Here is a 22,682-nt window from a genome sequence, read left to right on the forward strand (position 1 = left end):
CCAGCTAAAACTTTGATGCCCATTATAGTTAATCTATGTTCTACAATAGTATCTTTGAAGGTCATACATTTCCCAGGCAATGCTGTCTTACACTCAATGTTTTGTATCTTCTTTGTTTTATCATGCAGTCTCCTGCTCTTGTAATTGGCTAAACGATATATCAATACAGTATAAAGCATTGATCTGATACATTCCTTTACAGAAAAGCGGGTGTACACAATGTATAATTTACAAAAATTACTGTGATATGCCATAGTAGCACTAATAATTCACGGCCCTGTTTTATGAATTATAAAGTTGATTTCTATCATAAGTCTATGGCAGCCTGTGTGTTAAGGAAATTCAAAATCGATTACTAGTACATCTTTTGATGAAACAGGGCCCAGATCTGACGATATAATAGGAGCTGCTGTTACAGTTCTAAAATAGTGACAAGTTACAGCGGTATTTGGGTCTAAACATATTTGACAACTATGCTCAGAAGTAAGACTATAGACGAGGAAGTGGAGCTTCTTTCCCAGCTAAATATTTCATCTGCAGAATATTCCTCTCACCATAACAGTACAAGCTAATATGTCAGCGAAATCAGCCAAGCGATCATGCCTCGCTTCACTGCCATATATGTTTTCATGTTGTGCGTCGGTATTTACTTATAGTCAGGCCCTTTTTCCTGACTACATTACCTTTATTTCACTTTGAACTTTGACCCATTGTCGTTGAGATCTTCTAAGGGCCTCAAAGTTTTACAACGACTGAAAACCTTCGGGGAGCAGGGGCCCCGGAGCAAGCTCATGGTTGAATACACCACCGAGGTCAGTGGCGGGTGTAACTTTTCACTTGATTTCAAGCTGTTCGTCTCGAATAACATCTGTGGAGAACATCGTCATCACACGAACATGTCGGTGTCATGAACTTAGACACCATTACCAGCATTCTTGTGAGGTTGTTATACATTTTCGTGCTTCACCCGAAACCGTGATTAGTCGCTCGTCTAAATGGCGAACCTGCTAACCGTTGTCCGAGCTTTCCCGTGTCACAGAACGCCAATCGCCCAATGTTTACCGCTGATCGTCCAGCGAAGGTTTTGGAATGCTGAAAATCATCGCAGGTCGGGACGATTATCACTCACGTAATATGTTTGCGTATCGGTACAGTGGTATTTTATCTTTCATGATATAATATAGCACATCCTCGCAGAGGTATGTGTGTGTGTGTGTGTGTGTGTGTGAATTTTTGTTGTGCGCGTGTTGTTTGTTTGTTACTTGATTAATGAGTATATAAAGTCATCATAACAGGTGCATGGGTTTAACCTTGTCCATAATACACGATAGGAGAAAAAATTATACGAGTGGACAGGTCAGGTGTGAGCCGGTCATGGCCATGGCGCCCAAAGTTATTTCGACAATGTTTAGGCCCTGTAGTGGTAGAAACACCATATTTAAAAAAAAAAAAACATTTGAGGATATAGTGATCCTTATAGTGAGATCACATGGTTTTTAATAGTGGATGATGACAATATATGACTCAGAAAACGGAGACTTTATTGACTAACATCAGTCTATACTACTGCGGTACCCCTTTCGACCCACGTGTTGGGTTGCGTATATATACTTTGCGGGGTGGAGGTAATAATAGCAGGGCCTATACAGTCTACAGACAGATATTTGCCATCATTGAAGAAACTAAAGTAACTTTGTAAACGTAAACCATTTTTGTTGCTTGTATCATTATTACCAGTATTTATCACCCTGATTCACCATTATCATTACTTGTACTAACTGTATCGTTCTTCGCAGCTGTTATATTGGTATATTTTATAGTATACAAAGTATAACCGATTCAGAAGAAACAGACGTTATCCAGAGAAAAAATGATCCATCTTTGGCCCATTAGGAAGTTCAGTAAGTTATAATGTACAAATGATAAAAACAAAGGAGAAAAAGCCATGGCACTTGAGCTAATACCTATGGTTATGCATTTGTTTCCGGTCATCAGCAGCTTCCAAAGTCCAGTCAGGAGTAAGTACACTATCAGCTACTCACATGGGAACGACTTCCCTGCGTCACTGCCCTTACAGGGCAAGACCATTGGCCAGGTTCTCGATGACGTCACGGAGGCATCGCCCGACAGGGAGTTTGTGGTGTCCTCTGCAGAGGGCATACGGAAGACCTATCACCAGTTTAGGGAGGAGGTCGGTGCACTTTTCACTGATGATGAATCAACAATCATGAAAATGATGATGGTTATAATGGAACTGTCAATGATTTTAACAGCTGACAGCATCTAAAATCGTAAAAAAGCAACAACAAAAAAGACATTCCAGACATATAGAAACAATGCTTAATATATTTATATAGTAAACTCTTCAGAATGAGAGAAAGATATAACATAATAATCCTCTATCCAGCTTTTGGGAGACACATTGTAGAAAGCAATAGAGGTTATAGGTAATGTCAGCAGTACAAAATGTGAATGTGATGTAGTTGAAAATGTACAAGGGGACACAAACTGTGTCCCTAAGGCTGGATCCATAGTTATAATTATGTACACTGTTCTTATACAATCATGGATAGATATAGAGAAAAGAAGTGTGGGTATGCATAATTCGTTGTTATTTCTACAGGCAGATCGCTTTGCTGCGGGTCTCCTGTCCATCGGGGTCCGACGCACTGATCGACTGGGAGTCTGGGCCCCTAACTCTTACTCTTGGGTTCTGACCCAGTTTGCTGCCGCCAGGATCGGCGCCATTCTGGTCAACCTGAACCCAGCCTACCAGAAGGACGACATCCAGTATTCGCTGAAAAAGGCAAGATTTTCATCTGCCCTAAAAACGACAGCAAACCAAACAAAAAACAGCAATTAAACAAGTAACCAAAAAAAAAAAAAAGAACGAAAGAAAGAAAACTTTCTTATGACAATTCTCGCCACCAACAATAGGCGATATGAAGGCGATATCAAGGGATATCGTACGATATACCTCCGATATCGAACCTCTAGGGCAGGGGTAATGACATGCAGTTATTGATTTGCGTGTGTGCTTTTCGATTCGTGAACTTGCCAGCTTTGTTTTGGATCCAAAGAAATATATTTGTTTAGACTTTAGTTTGTTTATTTCCCGAATATAACTATCCATTACACCATGGGTTTTTTCTGTGAGGCAGCAGAGTGTACTTGTGATGATGCTAAAAGGAAAAAACTGGACAAAAATCGACATGGACGAGCCGAGCGGCGCTAAACAGCATTCCTCCCCGTGACTAATGCATGAAACCGGAAGTTACTGCCCCAGTCTGAGAGGTTTGATATCGGAGGTATCGTACGATATCACTTGATATTGCCTATTGTCGGTGGCGAGAATTATTCTTCATCAAAGGATCAATGTCAATTACGGTTTAATTAACTTATGATAACTATGCAAAATAATGATACCAGACGGAGCTTCGATTGTAAGTCATAGTCGTGTCGCAAATATCATAAATATACACAATGTTTTAGAGAGATGACAAGTTCCTGAAAGCCTTCATGAAAAGAAATTAAATCTTCTCTCGTTATCTTTTCATTACCATTTAGTTATTGCTTGAATATCTAATCAGTTCTGCGACAGCAACAGCGACAACAACAAAATCCGTCTACCCTCTCGGATCTTAAGGAGCAATACTTACTCTTCCTCCTATATCTCACTTTAAAAACGCATACAAGGTATAGCTTTTGAATACAGTGTGATATATCATTATCCAACTCGAATACATTCAATAGGAATGGAAAGAACTGTCCTCCGACAGAGGCAGAACAGTAATTCGCAAAAGACCAATTATAATACTATACTCTATTCATGTGTTGCTGTTATTTTATTTTGTCTCATTTCAGGTTGGCATCAAAGCTATCGTGGCATCTGGTCCATATAAGACGCAGCACTACTACAACATGCTGGCCGAGTCGTGTCCCGAACTTCAAAATTCAACACCAGGTCACATCAAGAGCAAAACGTATCTATACCATCGCAACCAATTTATTCCGTTTTTTTTTTAACCATTCTAACCTAAAAATGGTAAATGAATATACAGTTTTTAGCGCTAAGTGCAATGTGAAATAATAACCAAAATTCTAATGAGATGATTTTGCCTTTGATCGACATTTACATACATAATTTAGACTGACGCACGATAATAATTACATTATCCAATTGAATATTAAACGTTGGCAATAATGTATTGAAAATAATTATGAGGACATCGTACCGTAGGACAGAGATTTATATTTACCCTTGTGAATGACGCCACTTGACTATACAATTCATTATTCAAATCGGCCCCTTGAACCTTATGGCCTGCGTTATTGCAATGATTGATTGCTGGTTATCGCAGTGTGGGAATGCTGATTATTTTGAGACACCGCTCTAGTATGGGGGATCTAATTGAATGTTGATAAGACACTAATACAAGGCTTTGTCTCTCTCAGGTATCCAACTGCAAAAATAGTAACAGCATTATGTTTACTCTGATTAATAGAGCTATTATTACACTATGCATACTGATGGACCGGACCTTGCTCTAACTGACACGTGTCCAAACTCTCTGAAATACATAGTATGTGCGACACGCGTATAATAAGTGTACCTTTGTCTTTCAGAAATATTTATAGGTATTGCACAAGTCATGATATTTCCTTCTTATCCTTTTCTAAGGGTGAAATCCTCGTCAATGTCAACTGCAGGACTATTTTCCAGCACATGCAGGATTTAGTGTAGATTTTTTTCCCACCTTAATAGATGTAGAAATGAAAATGAGCGCGATGTTTTTCACGTAACACTTTGCTTGCATTACAAACTATGTACGCTATTTTGTTTTATAAAACAAATAATGCCCACCTCGCACTCTCCCCAGCTTTCCTCAGTTGGAGTCAGTAATCGTCATGGGTGACGAAGCCCATCCGGGAGCTTTCTCTATGAATGACGTCATGCAGATGGGCGGAGCTGAGGAGCGCGCTCTTGTCGACCAAGGCCGAAAAACTTTGCAGTTTGATGACGTCATCAACATCCAGTTTACTTCGGTGAGACGTTGCCCGATGAAACAACGCACGGCTTTTACCGCCATACAAATCGTTTTCAAGAATAAAAGATGGGCTGTCTGGTGTTGGTTTGTCACTCCGTGCAATTTCTATTGAATGTCTCGAGAAAATTTGTAAGATCGGACTTGCCAGAGTACTAGTATTGGCATCAGAGAGGTTTGGTGACATTTTTTTTTTTTTTTTGTATTTCATATAATAGGGAAGTTATAGATCCTCATTTGGTTTCTGTTTAATGTTCCATCTCCGCCAACATCACACGTACAGCATGTTCCCCTCGGACACAATTCTCTTTAAAGTAGGACGCAATGTACAAATTGTTTGAATTACTTTTTTTTTTATTTTCTTGGCTTCAAACAGTTGCAAGACAAGTACATCTTTTATCAAACATTAACTTGATTTATGAATGCAAGCACATACACTCATTCACTGTCAATGTTTCGTAATAAGTATGTTCTTGAGATAATGAAGAATTTAATATTACTATATAAAAATTATGTGAAATGAAAATGATAAATGAAGTGTCTCTCGCAATGATGATAGGGTACTATGTGGTCATATGTCGTCATTATGAATAATATGATTATAATCATATACTTTATTATTCGTGATGACGACAATGACGAACACGTTTTTCTCTTCTTTTTTTTTTTCAGGGAACGACTGGGAGCCCCAAGGCTACGTCTCTAACTCACTTTGGTCTTCTTAACAACATGGGAATCGTTGAGTTCATGCTACCGAAAACCTCGCACATTGTGAGCTCGGTCATGTTGTTTTCTTTTCCTTTCAAAATCTATTGCTCTTTGCTAAATAGAATACTATTGTTGTTTGTGATGTAACAATGTTAGGAGCTCTGTTAAAATTTAATCACAGCGCAGTAGAGTATATTTACATAGTAGCTGCGCTATACAAATTTGTCTAATTATCTTTGTTATTATTATTATCGTTATTATTATTATTATTATAATCATTATTATTATTATTATCATTATTATTATTGTCATTAGTATTATTACTATTATGCAACAAACTTTGCAAGATTTGATACAGTAATTTGCGTATATTTTCTGCTTTTATAATCATTTGTATCGCCCATATTAGAGGTCTTGAAAAGACGTATACTGTACTGTATAACTAGCACGTTCGATAGCATTAATTTCTGAAATCCGCCAAGGTGTAATTATCATTTTATTATTGTCCCCTGACTAAGTTGTCATCAAACGAGCATACGAGGTTTGATTTCCACATTGCTTCAATACATTTGTATCTTTGGTAGGATCAGGAATTATTCATTGCGATCATGGATGACAAATCTGATTAAATATCTATGCAGTAAGCGTTTCCAGCGGCAAGTTGAGGACATTAGACACGATAAGAAGGGCAAGAAAGAACGACAACGACTGAAATAAAGAAGTGAACAAACATAATGATTAATAAGTATGCCCTCCATTTCAACAAACTACAATGGTAAACGAAAGTTTCAGGCATGCTTCACCAGAACTATGGAACAACATCGCAAAATGCAAGTACCAGTGAAATGTTCAAAACATCCTTAAAAACTTATTTGTTTAAAAGGTAACATAATGATTGTTAGACAATGGCCTATATGATTATGCACTACTATATCATTTCTGTAATCATCTTTTTCTTTTTTTCTCCCTCTAAAGTGCATAGAGATTTTGCCAAAGGAATATATAATAACGGTAATAATAAAAATGATAATGATAGCAATACTACTACTACTACTACTACTACTACTGATAATAATAATAATAATAATAATAATAATAGTAATAATAATGATAATAATAATTCCCAATATTCTTTCTTCTCAGTCGTCTTGCGTGCCGACCCCATTGTTCCACTTATTCGGCATGGGAGCTATTATCATCTCCTTGCTCAATGGAGGGAAAGTGGTGTTACCTTCGGCTGGCTTCGATGCAGACGCATGTATGCGGGCCATGGAGGAAGAAAGGTGGGCACTCAATAATATATACAGCTATTAATGGATTTTATTGTCTTCATACACATCTCAGAAGAGTGCATCGACACCGCAGAGGAGGACTGTTAGACAAAGAGTGACTGTGATTTTTTTTTTCAAAGCCCCTAATTTTTCTATAGCCGTGGATGTAACTGGTCACCTAATTTTTCTTTTTACACAATAATGTTTATACTTGGATTTGTTTTAGCCCTCATCAAGATAACCATAACGGCAGGATGACTTGCTCACACAAACTTAAACAAACAATCACGTTGAAGACAAAATCCACTAGATCTTCAAAGTGTAGGATTGAATGCAGTGATTACAAACAAATAACTAGCATGTAGAAAATTCGCGGACATTGACAACAACAAAAACTCAGAAAGTTATAAGATAAGATATTATAGTTCTCAAATTGATTGATTGGTAGCAGCCAAGATACGAACTTATACTAAGTACCTTTAAACGTAATAATAGAATTACATACCTCAGCACTTTTATACATTCACTGATGATCTGCTTTTTATGATATTTACTGAACTATGGTTAGTATATACATCGATATTCAAGTGCTTGCAACTCATCGCAATTATTTTGTCGAAAGTGACTCAGTTTAGAGTGATATTTCATTTTGCCGTCACTGATAGACCTACGAAAGTAAAATTGTATGCTTAGGTGAATAATGATTATATACAAAGACTAAAGGGCTTTTTACACTTGTGTTTCTTAACCCCGGACTTTCTCTGACCCAGGACTATCGTTAGTCCTGTACCAATTTTTTCAGCTTTTTACACTCGCCAATTAGTCCCGTACTATCTCTTGTCCGGGGCTAAGGAGAAAACTGACCTTTTTACGCTCGTATTTCTTAGCCCCGGACTTTCCAAACCACATGAATATTCATAATTACGCTGTGTACTGTACACGTACACGCACGCACCGGTAGCACTTGATTACCTCGTTTCTGATTGGTCAGTGAGGGTCGGACTTCGTCTCCGTCGCTTAGCCCAGGATTATTTTTTCGTTCTGTTTACACTCACTTGCTTGGCACCGCAATTGCGGTCCTAACCCCTGCTATTTTGCAGGGCCAGATAGTACCGTACTATCGGTGGGGCTAGCCCACTTTGGCAAAAACGAGTGTAAACAGAAAGTGGGCTAAGGATAGTCCCGTACCAACGGTGGGGCTAAGGCCCCCCCCCCCCCTTAGCCCCACCGTTGGTCCGGGGCTAAGGAAAAATTTACAAGTGTAAAAAGCCCTTAACAGATAAATAAAGTGCCTCATGAAAAAAAAAAAAACTTTTTTAGCTAAACGAAACCAAACACTGCTTTACTCTGTTTTAGTTGGTCGTGTTAATTTGGTCTATATAGGAATCATTTGAGATGACATTGTGTCGATTGTGAGTATATTTTCGGTATCTGAAAAGAACTTCCCAACTGATCGATAACGAAATTATTATACCCCGCCACACTTAGTGTGAAGGGGGTACATATAGGAATCACCGTGATGTTGGTCGGGCAGTCGGTCTGTTGCAAAATATTGCGTCGCGAACTCCTACAGTTTTGAAGCAATTTAAATGAAACTTAAAGTAAATGATGATATTGAGGTATAGATGTGCAAGACATGTTTTCTTGTGTTTGTCGGACAATGCGTTGCCATGGTAACCACAATTTTACCAAAACCTTTGATTTCAATTGCTTCAAAACTGTGGAAGTTGTTCACTCTACAAGATTTCGAAGAAAACATACGGTTACCATGGCAACGCTTTGTTAAGTACCCTCTTGACAAAGCGTTGCCATGGTAACCGTATGTTTTCTCTGAAATCTTGTGGAGTGAACAACTTCCACAGTTTTGAAGCAATTGAAATCAAATTTGGTAGGCATTATGGCCTTGAGGCATAGATGTGAAACACATAATTTTTGTGTTTGTCAGACAAAGCGTTGCCATGGTAACCATAATTTTATCAAAACCTTGTGGATTGAATAACTTCCACATCATTCAAGCAATTAAGGTCAAATTTAGTATGTATGATGATCGGGAGGAGTAGCTATGCAAGACACCAATGTATTAATATAAGAAAAATGTGTTGCCATGGTAACCTCTCATTATTGTATCAAATTGAACGATTTAATCTATGAAGGTGAAATTTGGCTTTTTATGTGTAGTTTTGCAAAATGTCCTTTGTATTTATATCGGACAATGCGTTGCCATGGCAACCGTATGTTTGTTTGTTTTTAAATCCTGTGGGGTGAACTTCTTCCACAGTTTTCAAGCAATTTGAAACCAAATTTGGTAGGCATTATGGCCCTGAGGTATAGATGTGGAACACATAATTTTTGTGTTTGTCACACAAACCGTTGCCATGGTAACCACAATTTTACCAAAACCTTGCAGATCGAATAACTTTTCCATCATTCAAGCAATTAAAGTCAAATTTAATATGCATCATGATCTAGAAGTGTAGTTTTGCAAGACACCAATGTGTTAGTATAAGGAAAATGTGTTGCCATGGTAACCACTCATTTCTGTATCAGAATAAACCATTCAAGCTATGAAGGTCAAATTTGGTGTGTATGATGGTCTTTAAGTGTACGGTAGTTATGCAAAATGTCCCTTGTGTTTGTATCAGACAATGCATTACCATGGTAACCACACTTTTTACCCAAACCTTGTGGAACCAACTGTTACCATAGCACTCAAGCAACTGTGGTCACATTTTGTTTGTATGATGATTCGACAAGTGCACAAACTTGGTATTAACGTCATTGCCCTCATGACATCACATACTATAAAGCAACACTAAGGGCGGGGGTATTAACCACCTTCAGTGATAATTCTAGTTATTAATATAAATGAAGCATGTCCACGTAACTGATGATTCTACCTCTCTGTTCTTCTCACAGGTGTTCACATTTCTTTGGTACACCCACGATGCTCATTGACATGTTACACCACCCAGAGCTGACAGCTTTCGACCTCAGAAGTTTCACCTGCGCCCTCACCGGTGGAAGTATGGTGCCTGAAACGCTGGCCGACAAGCTCCGCTCAGTAATTCCGTCCATGGAACACTTTGTGGTAGGACTTGAAATATTGTGTCACTCATATTTCATCAGCTCGTTTTGTTTATGTGTCCACTCTCGATTCATTTTCATTTTTAATCTCTTTACTAGTAATAAACTAGTATGAAAATAAGATAGAAGAGAATCACAGCATCATAATCGCCCAGAGGCCGTTACAGTTAAACAGCTTGATTATCAATAAAGGTGTCCTCCACCCAGGTCCTGTGCCTTAAAGATGAGTTAAAATGTGAGTTCGTGTACACACCTAATTGAACTCTTATTCATTTTGATGTGACCGTTGTTAATTTGTCAAAATGACTTTATTTGTACATATAGTGGAGAAATAAAACAAACTGAAACCAATAAGGAAAGTTCGAGATATCAACACAGCGCAGCGCAGCGCTGACTTTGGGAATCGTAATGGCGTTTGCCAACAGTTTGAATTGCTTTCATTATGTAATCGTAATAATTATCTATAAAGATAGAGTGAATGGACAATCTAAATCGATTTGCGCTGCATGCAATGTACGTTTGCGCAAAAATTGCCTCATCAGTTTATGGGATGCCGCTGGTGCAGAAAGATGAGCATGGTATTCTTGGCCCATTCACCCCTCACCCATGCAGGGCGAGGCATTGACCGAAAGATCGGTCTGTATCTGTCCGTCGGGGAATGTTCCGCGGAGACTGCGTCTGGCTTCACGGATCCCAAGACAGCGTTAATGGCAAAATATAAAAGAGTCCTCCGGACAGACGGATCTTTCTGTCTAGGCGAGGCACTGAAATGGGACACGTAGAACCATAAGTAATAACAAGAAACACACACACACACACACACACACACACACACACACACACACACACACACACACACACACAAGAAATAACTACAAACAATTCAAAAAAAATAACGGTGAAATTGTACGTTTCCTTCGTTCTCTGTCATCGTAGATCGTGTATGGCATGACTGAGTCGAGTGGTGTAATCACGATCTCCAGAAAGGACGACGTCCCAGATGTCCGCTTCTCCACAGTGGGGCGTACCGCGCCTTGGTACGAGGTAAAATACTCGATTATTATAATCATAATAAGTTTATTACATGGACTGTCCTGGCTTGATCTTATCTGATCATCTGTCATAGTCTGATACTTTGACTTGGTTTAATTCAGATTTGTGTGCTGATGTTGTCATTTTAAGTTCTCTTGTAATGCGATTTAATCAATTTGGTTTGAGATAACTGGATTTGATATGAGTTGGTGTTGTCTGATTTGATTTGGTATATAACAAGAGTATTATTTGATTCGGTTTGCGCGCAGATACTCACTCCACGTAATCCATGTATAGGAAATTGGGAAACCTTATTGTGAATAGAAACGACGGAATTTATGACTTGCATGAGCAGTTTTCATGAAAGTATTTATAGTAGCCATGAAAGGTTGTAGCTCCATGGTCTAACTGTAGAACAGAGTAATAACAATAACGTGCTGAAAGTCTATCGAGGTATAATGATTATAAAAAGTATCTGTCTGCCATGTTACATTGCAGCAGACGTTAAATGGACATGAGAGTGTCATTTCGACTCGTGTTTTTCGTCACCCTGCTGTGCTTGTTTTAATTACTCTATGGTTTTGAGCCGAGTTTAATTCATATGAGTCGAGTTTCTCCTTGAGGTGGCACATTGATGAAAATCAGATCTCCCCAGACAAAGGAAAATAAAATGATTTGCTAGCAATTACAAGCTGACGATTTCTATCAAATAAATTCAAGTTGACCAAGATTTAAGATTATCATTGTGATAAATAGAAATGAATGAAAATAAAAATAATTTCTTATTCACAGGAAACTTGAGCGAAACCATCATAAATTCTTGCAAAACCTGTCAAGCCTTTAATAACCCTTCCCATGACCACCACCTTCAAACCGTCTTAAATCTTAAAGATGGGAAATTTGAGTTTCTGAGCTCTTGAAAATTAAACATCCTCAAATTAATCCAGAAACAGGTATACACCTCCGTCAAACTGAGAACCATAGAAAGTTTTTCTCTTTGCTTATGGTTCTTTTATACAGATACTGCTAAACATTTCAAGAAATCAGATATAATTAGTTTTATGCTGCTTTAGCAAATACAGTACATGTAATAAGAAATGAATATGTTTGGAATGAATGTTTGTTGGAAACAATAAAATTAAGAAAGACAATGTTTCCTAAACGCAAACTAAACCACTTAAGTTTTTGAGATCATGTATACATTCAAAGCACTGTTGACCAAGACAGCTGAAGTTATGTTTTATGATATTCCCTATGGTAATGACTTTTGTTTGTTTTTTATGACGTCACCTTTTGCTCATGGAGTGCAGGTTAAAATCGTCGACCCTTCAACCGGTGAGATTGTCCCCCTGGGTTCCCCCGGGGAAGTGTGCGCACGCTCGCCGTGTAACATGACAGGTTACTGGGGAGATGAAGAAAAAACCAGAGAGACAATAGACCAAGCACAGTGGCTTCACACAGGGTGAGCAAAGACAAATCTTTAATAACCATCTTTATACCTAAGAGATTTCCTCCAGTAAAACAACTCTTACGTTCATAGATTTATAAGACGGATAAAAGTCAGTTATTACGATTCATTCGACTGATGAATGACATGAAATAGGATCCTATTTTAATTCTCTTCTGCTCTTTTTAAATTTCTTTATGATTAATGAAACGGCAGTGGTACAGATTTACCTTTATGGAAAGAATGCTGCAAGGTAAATAAAACAAACAAAATTTTAAGTTCTTCCGTCACTATTACCACCCTAATTTGATACTATAGAGTAGATCCTCAAATATTTTATTGTCATAATAACACTATACACATTATTTAGTAGCTGGTGTACTAAGTACAAAGTAGTAGTGGTTTCAGCAATTCATATCATTGTTGTGCACAGCATCTTCCGAATCAAAATGTATTGTGCCAAAAGATTGGTTTTGCTTTTACTGTATTATTATAATAATAACACCTATTGTTGTGGATACTGTGGCACTACGTGGTTAGTGGTAACTCAGACACTGGACAATAACCACAGTACACGGATGTTTATGGTTAAAACATCGGAGCGCAGAAGGTGCAAGGCTTTATTGTTTGACCGCCGGATTGAGTGTGTCAACGTGGCGACGCCCGACTCATCACAGTGTAAAATCATTTAGTACCCATGCGCGGTGAACAATACAGTCTGCGCCTATTAGGCCTATACCACAAAAGATACCTCTATTATAATGTTTGTCTCTGGCAACCAGGAAGCCGAACCAATTCGGACTGCCACACCTATATAGCAACAATAATGAACTATGGTGCAGGCAAACTGGACTTCAAGTACTGATGTAATCCGTATAAGCAGGTGAAGGGGATTTTCCTTCACGAGGTCATCAGCAAAATGAAACAATATAAAAAAATATCCATAACATATTTGAATACATGTGTGATTGGATATTTTCCGTCGACGCCCACCCAGGGACCTTGGAACTTTGGATGAGGACGGTTATGTACGCATCGTGGGGCGGAGCAAAGACGTCATCATAAGGGGCGGAGAAAACATCTTCCCCGCCCACATTGAACAGCTGTTGTTTAATCATCCCAAAGTGGAAGATGTCTATGTAAGTTGGAGAGTTATGTTCATTACTCTTACTGACAGCAGTCTTAGAATGCCATTGATGCTGCAGAGGCCTACGCAAAGACGATTCTACGGCACGTGCAGTGATAATTGAAATGTTATACAGACCACAAGAGATAATCAAACAAATTGAAGACTTTGTTTGCAAAAACCGATAAGTCCATTTTTGAAGATTATGAAGTACGGTCTCTGTCATACAGGACAAAATAATACCTTTTAAATGATATATCGGTCACTACAAAGGTACATTTTTGGAAGTTATGGTCAAAAGATTCAAAAATGTCTTCTTATTCTCTTTATTTTTCTTGACCTTTAATCGAAAATATCTCCATTTGGAAAATATCTCCATTTGGCAAATATGGACTTATCGGTTTTTGCGAACAAACTCTTCAATTCGACAAGCCAACCTATACTGGAATAGTGTGTGTTGCCTTCAAACATCATGTCAATATGCTCAGACCTATGCGTGAATCCATTGCTGGATCTATCCCCGTCCGCCTCCATACTGTTAGTGTACTTGTAATCAACTAGTACCGGTATGATATACGGAACCCATCAATCGTCACTATAGTCATGGTCAACATGTAACATGCATAGCATATAAGCCAGTTAAAAACTTAACTACAACTATACATCACATAAAATTATCTAAAATTATCGTCTTAATGCGTAGTTCTGTTCTGTATAATATGTATTAGATAAGGTCACATAATGCATTTTTTTAATTGTATTCCAAAGATTGTAGGCGTTCCAGACAAACGGATGATAGAGGAACTGTGCGCATGCGTGAAGGTAAAGGAGGGCCTAACGTGCTCGGCCGACGAGATCCGCCAGTACTGCAAGGGCAAGGTGAGACTTAATAGCTGAGATACAATAGCACGCCAAGATGTATTACAGTGTCACTTCAAAACAATACCCCCCCCCCCCCCATACACACACGCATACACATACACAAACAGAGATAAAAGTACTTATTTTGGGTCTAGGGCAATTACTCCATGGGAAATTACCCCGGACCCTTCCCCTGGCCCTAATCCTAATTCTAATCTATCCCTTACCCAAACTCTCAACCCTATCATAAACCTAATCCTAACCCTAATCTTTGCTCTAATCCTGCCACTGACCAGTAATTAACCGGGGGTAATTGCCCTCTGGGGGTAATTGCCCGGATACGCTTATTTTTGCATATTTTGTATATTAACAACCCAATTACAAAATAGAGAAAATCAAAAAGACACCGGTTATAGCTATCTTGTGTGCGTTTGAATTTGAAAAATTGTAATATTCAATGCAATCATATTTCTGAAGGTGGTTCGAAGTGCTCGTACGGTGCACTTTAAATGCCGTCTGTGATTCGAATTTTAGTACTTTTTTATTTTTTGAAAGATAGAGCTCATTCTTTCATTGCGGATGATTGAGAATTTATAACTGCATTTTTGTATCTTGTTGCTGATAGAAGTTAGGTTCAGACGGTGATCTTTATATTCGAGGATAAGCTCGTAAGTAGGTAAAGTGCGCCATTAGTGTCGCATGGCCTCTTGGCGTCATAGAATCGGTCATTTCGTCAACCAGAATGTCAATTAAGTCGAAGAAATGACAATTTTGTTGACGAAATTGATAAAGACACCATGCAACACTTGGCGCCCCATATACTTTATTACGACCTTACGACTATCCTCATCACCATCTGCACGTATACTATGGAGGGTGATATTCGTCTATTACGTTGTGCGTTTGACTAATGGGATTGAAGAAACCATTGTTCACAGGTTCCAATACAGTGTGTTGTATATTTTGTTTTAATTTTCAATCGCAAAGAAGGAAAGTATAACATGACACTTATACCATGTCACATCATGTTAAATGGATATCTTGCTATCTTGCCTCTTCTTATCTTATTGCATATAATTATCATTTTCTAGGTCGCCCATTACGAGATTCCACGCTACGTCGAGTTTGTATCAAGCTTCCCGCTGACAATGTCGAACAAAGTACAAAAATTTAAACTCGCGGAAGAGATGATTCAAAAGCTCGGACTAGAAAAATCAGTCGACTAGATCAGCCTTCGAAGAAGACGCGGTTCACAACGGATTGGTGGATAAAAAGCATCGCTTTTAAGACGTCCGAGATTATTGTATAACACGAATGATGGAAGGAAAAACGCAACCAGGAAGTATATAAGGAATGTATTCGTATAGTATTCATGATTGTTGTTAGTCTATATCCATAAACAATAATGCATTTGAACTTTAATATTATTGAAGACAACTTATAGTGTGTGTTGATGTGAAGATAAAGTGATGCAACTAAAAACGTGTGATAATGTCTGCAGGCCAATCGCCAGTTAACATGTTTCTCTTCTCTGAATATTGGGGCTCACTCCAGATCTTCACCTGATGATAGTGTGTTTTAGTATCAACTAAGGACTGTGTTGCAATTCTGTCAACATGCTATTTTTTCACAAGACAAATTTGTGGCATGTAAATGTACTCCTTAAAGAGGAAATCCAGTCCAAAAATAAGTTAGTCTGACAAAAAAAAAAAAAGAGTAAAATCTTACGAGTTCAACGGTAAAAATTTGACTGAAATTGGATGAAAAATAAGGAAGTTATGAAATTTTGAAGTTTTGCTAATTTCTGCAAAACAGTTTCTTGTACAGTTGATATGAATATGCTAATTAGTGAGCTGACCATGTCATAACCTCACAATTTTCCATCGATCGTGTACAAATCCCCCCCCCAAAAAAAAAAAACACAAAAACAAAACAAAACACGAAAATTCAATGTTTCTGTCACTGAAGTCTGAAACATGATGTTATTCCTGGTTGAATAACTTCAGAATAGTGATCAGTTAGATGTGATTTGAGCTTCGGGCATAATTGCGTTTGAATGAAAAACTGGAAATTTCAAAATTTTATGTGCAAACTGTGTGACAAGTTGTGAGGGGATGACATGCTCACTTTGCATTTGCATATTCATATTGACCGTTCAAGAACTGTTTCCTCAAAAATTAGTGAAACTTCAAAATGTCATAACTTCCCTATTTTTCACCCGATTCGATCAAAATTTTACCGTTGAACTCGTAATATTTTACTCTTTCTTTTCAGACTAACAAATATTTTTTGACTGGATTTCCTCTTTAATCATCTGCGGGAAATCTAAAATACATTTCATCCGAAATGTCCTTATAAATCTATTGTCAGATAGTATTTCTGCTCCACAACACACTCCGTTTCATGTATTGCATTCTAGAGGGGGAAGAACCTCACCAGAAGCAGACATATCGTTAAAATCTATTTAGATATTTTATAGATATTGCAAAGCATCTAAATTTAGTTACAAAATGACTTTAAATTGAGGTAATGGTTCGTCAAACTACAGTTATGATTGATGCTTTCTCTTATTTTCATGTTACGTATAATAATATACTAATGAATCTCTATTACATTGCATCTCTGTGTGATATCTTTGGATATTATCTACCACTTGAAGTACTAGTATGCAACACAGGGTGTATCGATCTGAGCATTGTTTCTGGGATCTGTCTGCTCCTCTTACTTCTTTGATGACGTCATAAAAAAGAACATTGTGTGAAGCGTTGTCCAAACCGGATCGAATAGAAAGGTATTATGATGACGTTGACGGTGGGCAATGATTTTAAAAAAATTAGAAATGTGTTTTTCATGATATTTCGACCTACATCATATGAGAAATTGCACACTGAAGGGTTGTAAAGCTGCTTAAAGGGACTCTTTTGAAAACAATGCACATTGGGTTTTTCAAAAATAAATCTTGCAATGTCGATATAGTTATAATAATATTGATAAATATAATACATGCAGTTATCCTTGCATAAGGGGGAATCATCTTCACCTTATTGTCTATAAAGTACTGTAAAAGACTTTGATTTATCAAACAGATTGACTTTATGTACAATGTATTTCATCTATGTTTCAGTGGTAGCCAAAATCATTCAAACTTGTGTGATAATTACTACTTTATTATTCATGAATTCAACTACTAAGATGTAGTACCACAAGAACATAAAAGAAAACAAAATGTAGTTAAGTAGAGCAAGAGAGAGAGAGGGAGAGGAGGGGGGGGGGGAGGGAGTTGACAGAATAGACCAACATTAACCAGCAGAGCTTGTATTGGATGAATACTTTCCATTGACTTGTGTGTATTACATGCATACTCTATGATTGCTAGGGCTCACACGGGTAAATGATTTCCCACGTGTGTTACATCAGTATTCTGTAAAATAGCTGGGAAAATGAGGTGTTACATCTTCGGTAACCTGAAAAAAGCAGGTACGTTGTATACCCTTTCATTCATGAAATTGCCAAGAGGGTTCTTCAGCTCAAATTCTGTCCAAGGGTTCGCAAAGCATATACGAGTTCTTTTTACTCAAAAAATCAAATATTTTCTGTACATGCACCCAATCAAAATAATATAGTCCCTTCAAATTCAATTAGAAAAGCTTTCATCTTCCAACCAAAATGCAGTTTGTAGAGGAATTCTTACTCAATATCTGCAGCTATTCAGTTTCTGCCAAACTGCCTTTTCTAATTTTTATTTTTCTTCATTTATTTTATTTCATATTTTTCAAGATTCTGTTATTAGTACATCATTTAGTTCATTCTCCCCCCCCCCCATATACCTACGTGACTCTGTTCAAAATACAATCCGACACGAAGTCTACGTTCATCATCAGATGCGTTGTTACTCCAAACACCCAGAGTAAAACACGGATGGGTTGATCGTGCTTTCTCCGTTATGGGACCAAAATTGTGGAATCAGTTACCTATTCAGTTAAGGCAACTACAGAAACATTCAAATCCAGACTTAAAACGTATCTGTTCCTCTCACACTTAGGACTATTTTATTGCTGTCTATAATGTTCGGAACAATAATGTATTCTTTATCTAGTATGGGTTTGTTAGTTGTTTGCCATTTTCTTCTCTGTTGTCATGTTTGAACATGAATATACATGTATATATCTATTTTTTTTTTCTTTTCATTTTTGAAGCGCCATGAACACTGACAGGTAGACCTGTGCGCTACACAAGTAGCCACTATTATTATTATTACTACTACTACTATTTTAGTATCTTTAGTACGATTTTTCGGTCAGGGATATTCCATATTCCACAGGTGTGAGCCCTATAATATCTATGGTGACCGAGAGGATACTTTGGTGTCGGTTATCTGGGCGTGTATTGATACCAATGCTACTCTCTTCTTTTCTATGTTATGACAAGTGTCCATGTAATTTATGTTATATAATCATATTGTTTGTGCTATTGATAAAACTGATTGACTGACATGGATTGTATAGCTCATAATTTCCACGTCATGTTTAAACGTTAAAAAAATCAAAGGATAGAAATTTCATTAAAATCGCATGTAATGACAAAACTACGTTTTCACGAAACATCCATATTGATATTTTGAGATTGTACCGTTGGATGACCACCGTGTACAAAAAGGTCTACCGATGGTCAACGAACAAAAACGGACATAGTCGAAAAAAACAAAAAACAAACAAACAAACAAACCCTGGCTCTGGCATAAAACATAATAATTACGTAGATAATCAAAGCTATTACGAGGGATGAAGTTGGAAGGAGTGTATCAAAAGTGGTAAAAACATTTATATTAAGAGTAACATCACTGTCAGTCGTAGCATTTTTCTGTTAAAAAGTGTAAAAGAACTGTATGAAATGCCATATAAACTTTACATGTATATGCGAAGGGACATTTTGTTTAGGGGTCACTTTCGATAAGCCTCCTATGCATGTTTTTCTCATGATTATGTCATTATTATGTCTTGATATCATGTATTTTTTTATCCAAATTTTGTAAACTCAATAACGTTCTGAAGTGGAAATAAATGAAATGAAATAAGATTATTCCACATGGTATATGTGTACACCAACACAACAATATTGATTGATGTAAGGACGAAAGCCGGTTGTTTTGTTTGATTTGGAATTGTCTCATCGAGTGAGTGTGCACAAATAGGCGGTTACGATTGATATTGCTAATCCTAACCCCTAACGTTATATATATATATATATATATATATATATATACACCTTATTATATTTCATTTCATCGGAAACATGGAATAGCATTGCATTCTTATAGCTACTTGACGAAATATCGTTGTATAATACATTATACCGTGATCTATCTACCTGATACGAAGAGCGTTTCACGTAAATTCTATCATGGCTGAGCACACAATGTGCAATACATGTACTAAATTGAATACTAGAACAAACAAAATTAATAAACGAGCAAAAAAAAAAAAAAAAAAGAAAAAAAAAAAGAATGAAAGAAAGAATAAAACTACTTAAAGAAACAGAAACGACAATTCCATAGTTTGTCACCGATTTTTTATTATACCATTCTTAAACAAAAACATTTTGTGACACAATTTCAAAAGGGAGACACCTTTACACCCTATTTACACTATGTACAAAATTGAGAGTCGTAATAACTTCCACAGAATTGAACTGGCTTATAGCACGCATTAATAATACATGCGTAATTGGGCCTGCAGCAATAGCGTACAGGGTATTTGGTTTGGAGTCACGGACTTGAGAACGCAGTGTTAGTATTTGGTTTGAACAGCAAGATGGAAGACAAATTTTTGAGCACAAGAAAAAGGTGTGTCTGCTTGCCATTTACACTGAATCTAAAAACAACGAAAATTTGGGTTAGACAAAATGTTTTCTACATTTTCAAAACACCACGGTCTCTCTGTCTGCCGAAATAGTAAGGTTCGTTACCCTGACATAACTACATACGTTTCACAGAGTCAATTACATACAGGATCTACCATCAATCTCCATAATGCTATACACAGCGTGGGAAGAAGTGGGAATTTTAAAGATCAATACGTACGCTTGTGTGTGTGTGTGCATGGGGGGGGGGGGTGGAATTTATAAGAATAGTTCACTAAACATTATATACACGAAAAAGCTGAACTAACCTTCTTATATACAAGACTAATGCATCTAATACTATTATACACAATGTACACGTTTTTCAGCCACAATGATAGAGTAAGAAAATAAGTCCCATATTAATATCTCAGGTGAACCCATATCATGACCTGAAAATATACATAGCACACACGCTATGAGTTGATTTTGAGAGGTTTTCTATCGAGTCTTATTCGATAGAGCACGAGTGTTCAGCCAATCCAACCACCCTGTAAGCAATTCTTTATCAAAGAATGGTATGCCTTAATACTGCATATACATGCCCTACTACTGGAATGTGCAGATCAGAAATGGCGCGAAAATAACGTAGTAACCCTAAAGCCACTCTGATAAGTGATGACAAAAACTGGAAGCTATCACGTATACATCGATTGATGTATTGCTTAATCAATTTTTAAGTCTAAAACCTGGGAAACGAAGTGTTGAATGGACGCTAGTTGAGTGGCATCGGACGCTCCAAAGCCCGACAATAAGAACCTTAGATAGTGTTATTTTGTCATGTGGGTTCGCCGAAAGAGATTTTTTCTTTTCTTTTCAATTTCAACGTCACTATTCGTTACATTTTACCAATAATACATGTGCACATAATACAGTGGAGAGGAAAGTTAAAACAAAATAATCTTTCAATTAAAAAGGATATACACCCGAATGAACACAAGGCTTGGTAAGCACAGTTCGAAAGAAACAATGTAAAATCATCACTACAATTTGAAAGAAACCAAGTAGAAAACCGAATTGGGGATAAATTCTACCGAACATTCGATCTCGAGCACAAAATCCATCCGGCATCAAGAAATGATCTTCACTTTCTCAAACATTCCCTTATCAAAATGTTTCATCATAGGTTATCAAAATTAAAAGAAATATTGTGAATATTTCTCAGCGGGTATTAATATACATTCACGAGACCTAAAGACCACATGTCAAGCATGTTACAGTGGTAATTCATCCAAAAAATTTATACGGAAGTCATCGCTCGCAGATTTGGGCGAAACAAAAGTTGTGTCTTCTGACAAGACTTTCTGCGGGAGTAAACATCGTCTATTTCACTTTCCGTCCGCAAAACATCACGTTATCAATATTTCCACTCCTAAGCTCATAAAGCGTGTCTACTTGCGATTTAAAAAACATAGCAAAGTATAAGGACGCATATATGCACATAATTTTGTCTACTTTGTTTGGTTATATATGCTTTGTCAAAGTCTTAAACAGAAAAACAAAACAAAAACAAACAAACCAAAAACTGACGCGTTTATTACAAATGTCGGTTCGTAAAATTTCGACGTACTCCGTCCCGTCATACCACGTGACATTCGTTGAAACAAATTGTTTTCTTTCTTCAACATGTATGGGATCACTGGCAATTAAAGTTTACTCTTTATCAATCACACGAATTGCCTGCTAGCGGCATACTAGTCTTATAAAAACTAGAAACTCAATTCAAATTGACTTCATTGCTAACATTTTGCAATACCCTGTATTTTCTTTCTTTTTTTATACATCACATCACACCTCAATATCTCTTAGTGTTTATCACTAAAAAATTACAGAGCGATTTCAGTATTGTCCTATTCAAAGTACAATGAATATGTACATCTCGAAATACATCCTATGTACATAGCTTACAGAAAAAAAATACACTGTATATATAAAACGCTGCCGACATATGAAAAAAAAATAACAACAGAGAAATACATAATTTTGTGACACAACATTTCATTTCCTCAACATAAATCTTATGAAACAATGTCATACACAACATGTGTCATTCTCTGCAGAAGGGTGGTCAAAGATTTTGACAATATACTGCCAACTGCGCACAGTATTGTCGAATAGCGTGGCAGAATATAATCAAAAAAATCACTGTAATTGCATGAACATTTCATCAATGCCAAATGCAGCCATTCTCTTATACAATGTAATTCATT

General features: G+C 37.1%; 1 protein-coding gene across 1 annotated transcript; it reads left to right on the forward strand.

Annotated features, from left to right (window-relative positions):
• Nucleotides 1-1,972: 1,972 nt before the first annotated feature.
• Nucleotides 1,973-15,800, forward strand: LOC139745135 (medium-chain acyl-CoA ligase ACSF2, mitochondrial-like). Its single transcript, XM_071655554.1, has 12 exons — nucleotides 1,973-2,195; nucleotides 2,628-2,806; nucleotides 3,865-3,983; nucleotides 4,881-5,046; nucleotides 5,718-5,816; nucleotides 6,897-7,036; nucleotides 9,941-10,112; nucleotides 11,045-11,152; nucleotides 12,451-12,602; nucleotides 13,585-13,726; nucleotides 14,482-14,592; nucleotides 15,666-15,800. Exons 1-12 carry the CDS (start codon nucleotides 1,973-1,975, stop codon nucleotides 15,798-15,800), a joined length of 1,746 nt encoding a protein of 581 aa, XP_071511655.1.
• Nucleotides 15,801-22,682: the final 6,882 nt, after the last annotated feature.

Source organism: Diadema antillarum, unplaced genomic scaffold, assembly GCF_040938485.1.
Source record: "Diadema antillarum isolate AM-2024a unplaced genomic scaffold, OU_Dant_1.0 seq00001234_RagTag, whole genome shotgun sequence".
Taxonomy (NCBI): domain Eukaryota; kingdom Metazoa; phylum Echinodermata; class Echinoidea; order Diadematoida; family Diadematidae; genus Diadema; species Diadema antillarum.